The sequence below is a fragment of the Hyperolius riggenbachi genome, chromosome 2 (genome assembly GCF_040937935.1).
Source record: "Hyperolius riggenbachi isolate aHypRig1 chromosome 2, aHypRig1.pri, whole genome shotgun sequence".
NCBI lineage: Eukaryota > Metazoa > Chordata > Amphibia > Anura > Hyperoliidae > Hyperolius > Hyperolius riggenbachi.
This window is the reverse complement of record NC_090647.1, coordinates 514,346,502-514,360,070: the sequence shown is the minus strand read 5'-3', so window position 1 is coordinate 514,360,070 and position 13,569 is coordinate 514,346,502. Positions and strand designations below refer to the sequence as shown.

General features: G+C 46.2%; 1 protein-coding gene across 3 annotated transcripts in view; it reads right to left on the bottom strand.

Annotated features, from left to right (window-relative positions):
* Window positions 1-13,569, bottom strand: part of USP25 (ubiquitin specific peptidase 25) — a 145,709-nt gene that overhangs the window by 98,274 nt on the left and 33,866 nt on the right. For all 3 annotated transcript variants that reach the window (XM_068270563.1, XM_068270562.1, XM_068270564.1), the window contains exon 2: window positions 3,598-3,675. In XM_068270563.1, the coding sequence (XP_068126664.1) occupies window positions 3,598-3,675 (78 nt within the window). The remainder of the gene's footprint in view (window positions 1-3,597; window positions 3,676-13,569) is intronic.

Here is a 13,569-nt window from a genome sequence, read left to right as displayed (position 1 = left end):
GGGTGGGTGTACATGTGTGTGTACACTACGAACATGTATGTACGTGCGCATGTGCGCGCGTACGGTACGTGTATGCGCATCAAACAGACAACAGCTAGCTTTAAAACAGAGGGGTGTTATTGCTGACAGAGTGTCCTAGTTTCCTATAAAATGTATACTTGCCTGCTAGCAATTCTTTGGTTCTAATTCCAGTCGTATTGAGATACTCCTGCAATGGATGCAGCCAACCCACCCCCTATCAGCCCATTGACCACTCAGGGCTGTGGAGTGGGTACAAAAACCATCTGACTCCAACTCCTCAGTTTATGAAACCTCTGACTCCAGGTACCCAAAACATGCTCCGACTCCACAACCCTCCATGCATGGCCTGCCCGTGATAGGGCTCGACATCCAGCCATATGGTACTGCAGCACTGAGATTCAGAGTCAAGGAGTCAAAGCAATTTTTGGGTACCTGGAGTCGGAAGTTTCATAAACTGAGGAGTCAAATGATTTTTGTGCCGACTCCACAGCCCTGCTTTCCACTATGATCCGCTTCTCTCTACCGCTACCTCCTTCCGATCCTGTAGAGCACTCCGGGTGAGTGAAAATAAATGTGACAGGAAGGACACCTCAGTGGAATGCAACAAATCCTTTTATTGTATTAACAAATTTTCCCATGGATAGTTTAATGTAGAGTTTCACTTAAAGCACTTGAGGATTTGGGCCTCCTGTGGTGGCTTGGAAACATAATTAGAGGTTCACAACGCCACGTATCCGTTAACTGCACTAAACATACAACTGAACTGTGCCAAGGAGGCAACCCATGGCTCGCTCACTTCAAGTAGCACACACCACTCAACAGTCTTGTTATTCACAGGTTATATTACAAACATGCTGTGTGCCAGATTTTCAAGGACAAACGAAGGGATTTCGGAACTGCTTTTGGCTGGAGTTCATTCCAAACACGTGTGTCCAGGCCTTGCATGCATCAACAAATGCTTCAAACGAACTCTCCTCAAGCACAAGCAAGCTTGGGCAAGGCTTACTTCAGTAGCATGGAAAAAACAGCAAACTCTTTACCTCAGGAAGCCAAACCAATATGCAAGTACAACCGAAGCCACTGTAAACATAGCCGCTAACATCGTGAAAAGGCCGACGCTGGGCATGCCGGAAATTCTTAATACAATGTTGAAGCTGAATTCCAGGAATCAATGTTACACACTGCAGCGCCAAGCATTAAAATCAGCACTGACTAGATCCTATTGTGAGAGGAATAGCGGAGGTCACGTGACTGCTGCTCTCTCCTCCACCATGACCCACATCATCGGGAAATCTGCAGGACAGTACAGGCAGCTGAACAGTAGCATTAATAGGGCCAAGAGGCAGTCCCTTAAGGTTCCTGTTACACTTGGCACAATGCGATTTACGAGCGGCAAAATGGCTACCGCACAGCATCATTACACACACTTTATTTTATGCCCCAGACAGTGCTGACGGGGAAATTGGAAGCAACTTGCCCTCAAAAACTTGCACCCTTCAGTCATGTGTATACTGCTGGTCAGGAAATACATCATCTGAAAATCTGCATCAGAAATTTAAAATTTGCATGTTACCAATGACTTTTGCTTCTGGTAATGCACTCCATCTTCTGCGTCAGTTGGAACACTTCCGTAGCATGGCAGGAAGTGTATCATGTTTCATTGCAATGAGCTGAACGTTTCATACTGTACACACCTGGGACTTCCTTCAGCCCCCTTCGATCCGATCGCTCCCTCATCGCATTCCTCCGCCATCTGCAGCCTCCGCAATCCGGCTTGGTAATTTGGCAAGTTGGGGCACAGGCACAGTAAGGCCAAGCGATCTCCCCCATCTCGCTCCCGCGGCTGGGAGCTTTCTACGCCTGCATAGTAGTACGGCGCAGGCACAGAACTCTACCGTTGAAGGGAGCATGATCGAGGAGCGCGAGCTGCCAGGCCACGCATGCACAGTAAGCCCGACTCCCGCAGTTACCGGGCCAGATTAAGGAGGCTGCAGGCAGCAGAGGATGGCAAGAGACTAATCAGCACCAGGGGGGCTGGAGGAAGCCCCAGGTATGTATAAAAAAAAAAAAAAGTTATTCGATCATCTCAGGTTTCCTGCCCTTAAACATCATTCCTTCCAAAATAGTATGAAAACTAAGAGGGGGGGGGGGAATTCATGCAAGCAGCCACGACCCCTGCAATGCTGGCCGGGCCACGCACCTCCCCGCTTCATTCCCCCTGTGGTCAGTGTTTCGCGCAGTACGTGAAAATCGATACTGTGCACACAGAGCAATCTCTGCCACAGGAGCATGATCAGAATGCGCACGGCTCAGTGCCGCGCACGCGCAGTAGCCGCTGACTGGCCAGATTTACGGGGGTCGCCCCTGCTTGCCAGAGGGAGTCGGACCAACGTTGTGGGCACAGGATGACTCCAGGGGGCTGCAAGAAGCCCCAAGTAAGTCAACTTAAAAAGGTCAGGCGCGAGGGAAAAAGAAAACAAAAAAAATAAAAACACATGATCTACTTACCTGGGGCTTCCTCCAGCTCCTGGCAGCCGATATGTCCCCCTCGCCGCAGCTCAGGTGTCCAGGGATCCCCTCCGTTTCAGATCACTCTCACGTGGCCTGGAGTGTTCTGTACTGGCACAGAAGTATTGCACCTGTGCAGAATGCTCCAGACCACGTGCGCGCAATCACGAGTGGCCACACAGTAGATGCTGACCTGGCGGAGTCGGCATCTGAAACGGAGGGGATCCCCAGGACTCCACAGCCGCGGTGAGGGACAAATCGGCCATCAGGGGCTGGAGAAAGCCCTGAGTAAGTAGATCCTGCTTTTTATTTCACCTTGCACCTGTCCTTTAAGTCTCCCTTTAACATTGAGTCTCAAGCAACCAGAAAGCACTTATCAGTCATCAGCCAATCCCCGACGGTGCCGGATAACCAAGACTGATGTAATGTGAGTTGCTTTCACGGTTAGCTTGCAGTTTGTTTAGGAGTCCAGCACAAAAAAACGCTGGAACAAAGTCAGAATTCCTCCACGCCCAGCATTGCTTAGCAGGTCTCCGGCCCGAGTGCTGCAGCCAGGAGGAGGGGCCCAGTGCACACCAAAACCGCTAGCAGATCCTCATAACACTAGAGGTTTTTGGAGCAGATTTCAGAGGGATTCTAGGCATGTTTAGAGAGGTTTTCTAAACATGCCTAGCGTTTTTGGGAGCGTTTTTGTGTAGCAGATTACACATATTGTTACAATAAAAGCTGTTACTGAACAGCTTCTGTAACAAAACCGCCAGGAAAACCGCTCTGATCTAGCGTTTTCCAGAGCAGTTTGAGGCAGAAACGCTTCTGCAAACCCAAAAAAGTGCTGCAGCCACGTTTGCGGTTTGCTATAAACAGCAAATCCCCGGTGTGCACCAGCCCATTGAAATACATTAGCTAAGTGTTTTCCAAGGCGGAGGCGGTTTGCTGATCGCTTTAAAAGCCGCCCGGTGTGCACCAGGCCGAATTCAGAGCCCCATACCTTTCAGGCTGTGATCTTCAGCTAGAAGCAGCTACTGACAATAGTAACATTCAATAATGAAATCAGGCAACAGAACTTACCTTGAGTGCTTGCTGAAGTACCTGCAGGTCATTAATACCAGTGATCTCCCGCAGCTGATTTATGAAGGTCTGCTGGTGCTGCAACACAAACAAGACAAGATTCATGTCAGCTAGGCCCAGCTCTTCACAGGACACGGCATTTCATACCTCATCAAACAGAAGCTCAGGTCACTGTAGGCATTGGACATAACGAAAGGAAGGTCTGAGCATTTTTTCCCTCACAGCTCTACACAGTATTTCATCCTTGCGACCCATCAGTTGCAGCCAACTCATACCACCGCCTCTTTTGTGGTCGCAGTGGTACACTCCAAGCTCCATACACATACATGCATCGGAGGCCGGTAACTGCACCAAAAACACTGCATAACTAGGGATAGCCAGTGTGATGCTAATAATTCAGAGCAGATGCTGATTTAACGGACCAATCAAATGCAGTTGTAGCATTTCATTGGTCCATATCCAAGCTAAATTGATTCTTTAGCAGCCAGTTAATTTAGAGGCTTGAAAGTGCTCCAGGCCAATTTCAGCACTTTTTTTTTCTTTGTTAGATTTCCTAGCTTCTAATGAGTACACCTTAACATGTATTTATTGCCACTTGTCACTAGGGGGCAGTGTGAGACAAAAGAGGACTTCTGCTTTCAGTTTCTATGTTTTCTGCTTGGAAAGAGATATCAATGCATTCCAAGAACTCAGTGCACCGAGTTTGTCTTCAGCCGGCAAGACTCTTGTGCTATATCTTAAAGCGAGATAACTCATTTATGGCTGTTAACAGGTTCACCAGCACAAAATTAGCATCAACGTGGAATTAACATATCATTGACCATCCCTACCGGCTAAAACCACGACACCGGCCTTCCATTATTATAAATTTATAAGGTACTGACATATTCTGCAGCGTTTATACACACCTGCATGGGTGTGGCAGTTTTCCTATGGTTGCATGGAAAAAGTTTTTTAGGTGGCTGTTAACCACTCATAACCATCGAAGCCTGATAAACACCTAATTTTTATTAGATTTTGTCATTTAATGAATTATGGGTGGGAAAATTACAGCTAAGTCCCAGTATCCAGCACCAGCAGGGATCGCATGGTGCCATATACATGTGCTTGCAGGTTGCTTCGGCAACCGGACAAAACAGCACATCATCCCTATCCCATCCCCCTCATGCAACTAACCATCCTGTAGCTCCGAACAGCTTTCTGGCATCCTCAATGCACGGCTACCAACATGTCACCTTACCCGCGTTTGGTCTTCTTGACACGCCAGGAGCCGTGCATGGAAGCCGCTAGGATGGTTAGAAGATGGCGTTGGACACTCGGTAAGTATTTAATGCCCAACAAAACCCCTGCAAACCCCCCAAATCAATCACCATTATCCCCTCAGGCATGCTGGTTAGTTGAGACTTCCCATTGCCTAGGCTCCGGATAACGGGACTTTGCTGTAGTTCGTAACTTTTCCCCAACAATGCTTGCAGCTGTAATAGACAGCCTAATGCTGGGAATACACGGTGCGTTTCTGCTCTCAATCGTTTTTGCCGCTCGATTCAGCTCTCGATTCTTATCTTCCTCTCGTTTTTCTTATCTTTTTGCATTCACTTCTATCAGAAAACGAGCGGCCAAAGGATCAAAAGCAAGATCGGACACGTCGGAAATTATCTATTAAACCATCTAGTCAGCTTAAAAACGAACAGTGTATTCCCAGCATTACCTTTGCAGGCTCTGCATTTTTCACCAAAAGGTCCTAGACATCAATAATGCAATTGGCTTTCCGTAATCTAATTTACACCAAATACATTACAATTGGACAATTTCCTACATTCAGCTGGGCTTCAACTCTGTCCAAAGCAACAAAGAAGTTTTGGTTTTAAGATCCACATTACCTACACCTACAATGTGTTTCCTGTTCTTTCTGTACAGTTAAACACTTCTGACAGACCTCAATAACCCACAACTATCCCATCACATGAGTGCACTGGAAATTGTGGTCTGAGTAAAAATCAGCTGGTAACGCTTTGATGATAACTGGAGACAAAAACGCTCATTCGGGTTTTGCAGAAAACACTATAAACAAGTCTTGGTCAGATGAGTACTGACAGTCTGCAAAGCCCAATAACACATTACATAAAACCATGAAGAATGAGCCAATTCACCGGATGGTTATACAATGTGCACCCCGCAAAGCAAAACAAACCAAAACACTAGAATAGCGGAATTCACACCAGGAACAATGCAGCGGTCGCCCTGGGCAACTGCTAAACTTTTGCAACAGTTTTACGCCAATTTATGTTGCACTAGGTATGATATTTCTGCTGCGACTACAAATCCCCCAGATAGGCCAAAAATCCCCAGCACATTGAAGATTTCTTCACATTATAAGTCACCAGCGCAAGCGCTGAGCGATTTATAGAGTGCTTTTCCCAGCGCTTTGTGCTTAGAAAAGGGTTTTTGTAAGCGCTTTTGCTGAGTGATTAAGAATTTCACTTCCTGACGTTAGTCAGGAAGTGAACTCTTTGACCCGGAAATGAATCAATTCAATATATTTATTCTTAAAATCGCTCGGGAAACCGCAATTCAAAGCGCTTTTTAAAGAGCTCTGCGTTTTCCCTATACCTTCCACTGAGCCAAAAACGCTCAGAAAATGGAAGAAGTACATGTAGCGCGTTTGCGATTTTAATAAAATTGAACCGCTGACATGTGAACACTCTCATAGGAAATCATTGGACAAGCGCTCTTTGAGCAATTTCCAAAATTGCCAGCGCAAAAAAAAAAAAAAAAAAAAGCCCTTACAGAATATCAAGGGCTGCAAACTGGTATATTCTATCAGGGCTGGGGAGTCGGTACAAAAATCCACCAACTCAGACTCCTCAGTTTAGGATTCCACCGCCTCAGTTTAGGATTCCACCGACTCCTCCGTTTAGGATTCCACCGACTCAGACTCCTCTAATTTGCATATTACAATCTTGTTGATTGAAAGTATGTAACATGAAATTAGTCTCAACTTCCAACGCTTAGGAATTTTAAAAGACAACTGAAGTGAGAAGGATATGGAGACTGCCATATTTATTCCCTTTAGTCATAGACTAAAACTAGTCCTTGATAAGAGTACTTGTAAAAGTACAGGCCGGAACAAAGAACATCTATCAGACCCTAGGCAATGTAACTGTGGGTACATGTAAGAGTGATGTACAGGTACTCTGCAGGGGAATGAGGAGATTATTCCTCTATTACACATTCTTCATGCACAATCTGAACATGGATCAGGCCCTAGGCAATGTAACTGTGGGTACATGTAAGAGTGATGTGCAGGTACTCTGCAGGGGAATAAGGAGATTATTCCTCTATTACACATTCTTCATGCACAATCTGAACCAGGTTTATGGGTGATAGACAACACCTCTGTGTTCAATGTGCACAACATTCACATTGGATTCCCTGCAGCTCTGTGGGGAGTGCATATGTAGAGTATAGTACTACTGTGTAACAAAGTAAACCTGAGACAGATGAAATTTAAAGTTTTATACATGCCTGGGGCTTCCTCCAGGCCCCTTCAGGCTAATCAGTCCCTCGCTGTCCTCCTTCGCCACGAGTCCATGTACTTGAGCCGGTCTGGCGTAGTGCGCATGCACACACTCCGCTGCCGGGAGCATACTACACCTGCGCAGCACTATTGCGCAGGTGCAGAACGCTCCTGGCTGTGGAAGCGGCATGCGGCCGGACTGCGCTGACTGGCTGAATTACCAGGACTCATAGCAGAAGATCCAGGTGGTGGAGGTGGACAGCAAGGGACTGATTAGCCTGAAGGGGGCTGGAAGAAGCCCAGGTATGTATTAAAAAAAAAAAAATTATTTTCATCCTTCTCAGGTACCATTTAATTCGTAGTCACCAAACCAAATTTTAACAACATATCAAATTATTTGATTTCATGAGCAAAGAGGTACATTTGCATAAATCAGAATCAACGCAGAATTATTTCCATCTCATTGACCATCTCTATGAGTGACACGGCTACACATCAGGCTTTATACTTTATACTTACAGCATAGATGTTATTTAGTATATATGTTACGGCCAGAACCCGAAGTTTGTCCACTTCGGGTTCTGGCCGGCCAATGTGCGAAGTGGCCGCTGCGGCCAATGTTAGAAATGGATTTATTCCTGTGACATTAATGTATCTTCTGGCCGCAGCGCAGCGGGCAAACGTATAACCACTTAGTTAATTTATTGCAATTAAGCCGGCGGCAATGTAACAATTCAAGCCGCCGGCTTTTTATCTGCCTCTCTCTCTCTCTCTCCTCTTATGGGCAGCCGGTGGGGGAGGCTGCAGACATTGCTTCTGCCAGCACCCGCTCTGCAAGAACGGCAGGATTCCCTGCCGCGACGAACGCTTCGGGGGGGGGGGGGGGGGGGGGGGGGGGAGACACTCGTGGCCGTAACATATATAGAGATTCCTGTGTACACATCATATATACAGTCACAATCAGATGTGTATATCGGACTTTAAAAATACAGGGACTGCTTTATTGAAGCAGCACAAGTAACTAATTTTGATTAGTTTATTTCATTTTTGTGGACTAAGCACAGCTATTATGCATGTATAAATTATTTATGATGACTATTATCTGAGAACTAGAACATTTTATCATATTTTCTATCTTTATTACAGTTTAAATTCATTAGGAGTCGGAGTATTTTTTCCCGACTCCAGGCACCCAAAATTGCCCCGACTCCACAGCCCTGTATTCTAAATGCCCAGAAGTGCCAGTCTGTGCAGCAAACCACTGAAGTAGCTCTCTAGTGGCTTATTACTTAGGAATTGTGTGTGAATGAGATTCTCTGAAAAGGAATGGACACACCCGCTACTATCTTTCTGGAAGTTTGGGTGTTTACACTCTGGTGGCCATGGTAAACGGGGGTGAGGCTCTCCGGAACACCAGTTTCAGGGCTGCTTTTTGTTGGCATGCCAGAGCAGCCTCCTCGTCCAGATTAACACACCTAGAAAAACATCCTTTGTCAACAACTCAGAGGACATGAACTTTTTTGCAAACAGCTCAACCAAGCAAGAAAACTGTTCCATGTGGGATGGAAGATATACAGAGAGCATCAGCTAACATGACTGTCCATAGTGCAAGGGAGGGCACTTATCCACCCCAACAAAGACAACTGTTTTCCATTGATTATAGTGTTGCTCTGGTCATGGTCCATGTTGGTCATGGTGCCATATTGCTTCCTTCCAGCCTGCACCTACAGACTGTCCCTGCACCGCTGTGCTTCTCCCTTCTAGCATGCACCCATCAATGCTCATGTGCTGCTATGCCGCCTCCTTCAAGCCTGCACCGATCAGTGATCCTTTGCTGCCATGCCTCCTCCTCCCGGTCTGCACCTATCAATGTCCCCTGTACTGCTATGTCCCCCTCCCCCCAGCCTACACCTATCAGTCTCTCTGTACTGCTAGGTCTCTTCCCCCCAGTTTGCACCACGGCCTGTACTGTTATGCCTTCTCCTCCCAGTCTGCATGTATCTATGTCCCTGTACTGCCATTCTTACTCCTACCATCCTCCACCTATTTGTGCCCCGTGCTGTCATGGTTCCCCCTACCAGGCTGCATCAGTACCCCTGTGCTGCCATGGCTTTTCCTACCAGCCCGCACCCAACAGTGTCTATCGCAGCTGATCGCATTGATGGGGGTATGGTTATAGATAATGGCAGTTGGTGCTATCTAGTTTTTTTTAATGTCTGCCAGTAGTAAAGATGATGACATGCAGGCTGACTGAGGATCAAACAACATGAACAAATAACATGGGGAATTGGAATATCAATTTATTGATCTCTTCTATTATTTAAACTTCTCACTTTGCAATGTATTGATTTATTTTTATTTTATCCTATTCGCTAAAACCCCGTCCCATATTTTGTGGATGCCAAGCCAAACCAAACCAAAGCCTCTATGAGAGGCCAGCCTTATCCACAAACAAGTAGGTGAGTCCAGGATATACAGGCGTTGGACAAAATAATGGAAACCCCTAACATTTTGGCATCATAATCTCTGAACAGGTTTTAAGCAATCACAACTTCACGTACCGTATTTTTCAGAATATAAGACGCACTTTTTCTCCCCCAAACTTTGGGGAGAAAAGTGGGTGAGTCTTATATTCTAAAGATACCAAAAAATCAATTCAGAGTGCGTAGGGAAGCTGAACCGCCTCTATACATTACCTGATTCTGCAGCCACGATCCATGCATGACCCCTGGCGCACGTGCGCGGCTAGTGCAGAGAACTGCGTGTATGGAGGCGCCGACCCAGCCAACTGCAGCGGCTATTATGCAGATGACCCAGCGAACTCCAGCGGCTAATATGTTGGGGGGAGGATCACGGCTGCAGGATCAGGTAATGTATGAAAGTGTATTGTAGTGTAGTTAATTGGAGTGTAGTTTAGTTTAAGTGTAGTGTATTGCTGTATAGTGTATTGTAGTGTAACTGGTGGGGAAATAGGGCATAGTGTAGTGTACCTGGGCAGTGTAGTGTAGATGGAGTAGCTTAGAAACATTTTTTGGGGGATAAATGTCCGTAAGACGCCCCTGCAGTATAAATGCACATCGGTTTAGTTTTTTGTTTTTTTTCCCCTGATTTTTGCCCTCTAAACCTAGGTGCGTCTTATATGCCGGAGTGTCTTATATTCAGAAAAATACGGTATGTTAAATTTTTTTATTTTTTTTTGTTATTTGATATGTTTTATTAAAATTGTGTTTTTTTACAGATATTTAAACCAAAGTTGGTTATTTATAAAAATGGCAGATCTCTCAGACTTTCAATCAAAGAGGCCAAATTGTTGGTGCTCGTATGGCAGGCGCTAATTTAACAGAAACTGCCCGAATGCTTGGCATTTCAAGAGGTACGGTCTCAAAAGTAATGACTGCCTTTGAAAGAGAAGGATAAAAGTCCTAAGCAAAGCACAGTTGTGGCCGAAAGTCAAAGTTGTTTGAGAGAGACCGTCGGACTCTAAATCGAATGGTTAGAGAAGCTTGCAAGACCACGGCTCCTAAAAACACTGCAGAGCTGAATGAACACCTACAGAACCCAGTTTCCACAACAACAACGGTTCGTCGGGAGCTGCACAAATCTGGATTCCAGGGAAGAACTGCAATTAAAAAACCACTGCTCTCAAAGACAAATGTTTCAAAGCGTTTAGAGTGGTGTAGAAACCACCAGAATTGGTCCCTCGAGCAAATGAAAAATGTGATTTTCTCTGACAAATCATCGTTTACCTTATTTCCGACCTCCGGCTGAATGTATGTTTGGAGACAGTCGAAAGAAGGATTTCATCCAGACTGCCTTCTCCCAACCGTATAACATGGCGGGGGCTCTGTGATGATCTGGGGGGGCTATTTCTTGGAAATCCACCGGGCCAATGATTTCCCTTTATGGAAGAATTAACAGCCGAGACTATTTAGGAATTTTGGGCGACCAAGTTCATCCTATGGTTCAAGAACTGTTTCCGGAGGGGAATGCCATCTTTCAAGATAAGAATGCCCCAATCCATACAGATAGAATTGTTAAAGAATGGCACCAAAACATTCTAATGAAATTGAGCATCTCATCTGGCCACCACAATCCCCAGACCTCAACATTGAGCATTTATGTTCGTTATTAGAGAGTTAAAGAGAGAGAGTCTGAAGCGAGAATAAATCTCGTTTCAGACCTCATAGATAGCAGGGGCATGTGTGCCCCTGCTAAAACGCCGCTATCCCGCGGCTTAACGGGAGTCCTTGATCCCCCAAATCTCCTCCGTACAGCTGGAAAGTGCTTCCTGGTTGGGGCAGGGCTAACCGCCGCAGCCCTGCGCTACGCGCGTCTGTCAGCGCGTATCTCCGCCTCTCCCCCGCCCCTCTCAGTCTTCCTTCACTGAGAGGGGCGGGGGAGAGGCGGCGATGTGCCGCTGATAGACGCGACTGGAGGCAGGGCTGCAGCTGTTAGCCCTGTCTCCAGGAGCGACCAAGTGTTGCAGTGGGGGGTTTGGGGTTGAAGGGACCCCCGTTTAGCCGCGCAATAGCGGTGGTTTAGCAGAGGCACACATGCCCCTGCTAACTATGAGCTCTGAAGCGAGATTTAATCTCGCTTCAGAGTCTGTTTAAGTAAGAAGTCAATTAAAGTCGCCATCGTATCTAAAAGAACTGGAGGGTGTTTTAACTAAAGAATAGGCTAAAATTTCTTTTGGAAACAACTGACAATTTGTATGAATCAATACCTCGGAGAATTGAGGCTGTAATTGCCGCAAAAGGTGAACCTACACCATATTAAAATATATTTTGTTGATTTTCAAGGAGTTTCCATTATTTTGTCCAACCCCTGTATATCCAGCAGCATAAGAATATTCTTCTCTACAAACAGCAGCTAAATACGGCCATCTATCTGCTGTGTACGTCCAGTCTCCCTCCCCCAGCCGCATTTCATACTGCAAAATATCAAACCAAAGCATCAATTACTCTGATGTATATAGGATACAGCGCACGGCCCTGGCAGCCGGGATAAACTGCAAGTCATCTGCGGCTATGTATTGCACAAAAATAGCAACAAAAAGGAAAACAGATCAGTGGGGGGTTTAAGGGATATCGCTGTAGTTCTGCATACCTGGGGTCCTGGAGTCACATCCTCCTGGTCAAAACAGATCGGATGATGACAAGCAGGATAAGCTGCAAGTCATCTGACGTTACACACTGCTCACAAATAGCACAGAAAACCGATCAGCGCAGCAGCTTGAAGTGGCGATAGAGGAGCCGACATTTCCAGAAGATTTCAGCAGTTTGGTTATGTTGGGGTCAACAGGTTGAAGTGGCCATACATCAGACTGTGGGTCAATCGACATTCCGATTAGATTATTTTATCTAATCGAAGGAAGATTGGTGCCACGACGAGTCCGCCCGAACGATGTTTCGATTGATTTTGGTCACTGTAACAAACGTTGGAGAGGCAGCTGCGGTGAACAGCGCTACCACCGCAGCTGCCTCCAGCTCTCTGCCTAGCAATCTATTCGTGTCTCGGGCTTCTAGCACGCCGAGGACGGGTCTGTCAGCCGCACATAAGGTCGCATTGTCGCGCGCGCAAAGACAGGACCTTTATGCGGGGAGGAGGTGCGTCAGCCGACCGGCCGGTCGCTGACGTCAGAGGAGACGCTCGCCGCTCCTCATTGGCTGATAGGAGGGGGCATGTCGGAGGGGTCTCCTCTGCTTTATAAGCCTAGCTGAATCACTCGCAACTTGTCTGCTGTTGCCAATACTTTGTGTTAGCGCTCAGACCTTAGATAGTTCCGGTGTGCTTTGATCCGGCAGGAAACTGGGGATTTCACACAAGATAGGAATTGTTTGATAGCTATTAAGATACTTCATTACTGTATTATTATCGGTGTATGACTCTGGCTCGTTCTGACTACTCTTCTGCTCAGTGATTCTGTACCTCTGCCCATCTGATCTTGCTGCCGACTCTGCCTGTTAAAACCTTCCTGTCTCTGCCTTCCGATTTTGTACTGCATCTGTCTGTTGCCAACCCGATTAGTCTGACCACTCTACTCTCACCAGAGGGCCCTTGACTCTGGTGAGTGGCGCTGTACTGTTAGGAGACTGCAGCCTATAGCACAGTATGTGCCTTTGCAGGTTTAGTAAAACATCAATCTAGAGTGAGACTGCTGGGTTCATACATAAAAGGCGCCCTTTCCTGACAGTTTATGACACTTGGCATGAGTTTTATAAGAATTTTCTATGGCTTGGTTCACACATAAAAAGGTGTACAGTTCAAATCCTGTCAGGTAAAACCGATGCAAAACTGACAGGTCAGGACAGAAAATGAAGATATTTATATATGTGAACCAGGCCTTAATGAAAAGTTCAGTTAAATCAGAATTGTTGCTGCACCAATGGTCACAATATGATGTGCAAGGATCCACTCTGGAGCACCGAGTGTAAACAGCAATTTCTCAAGAT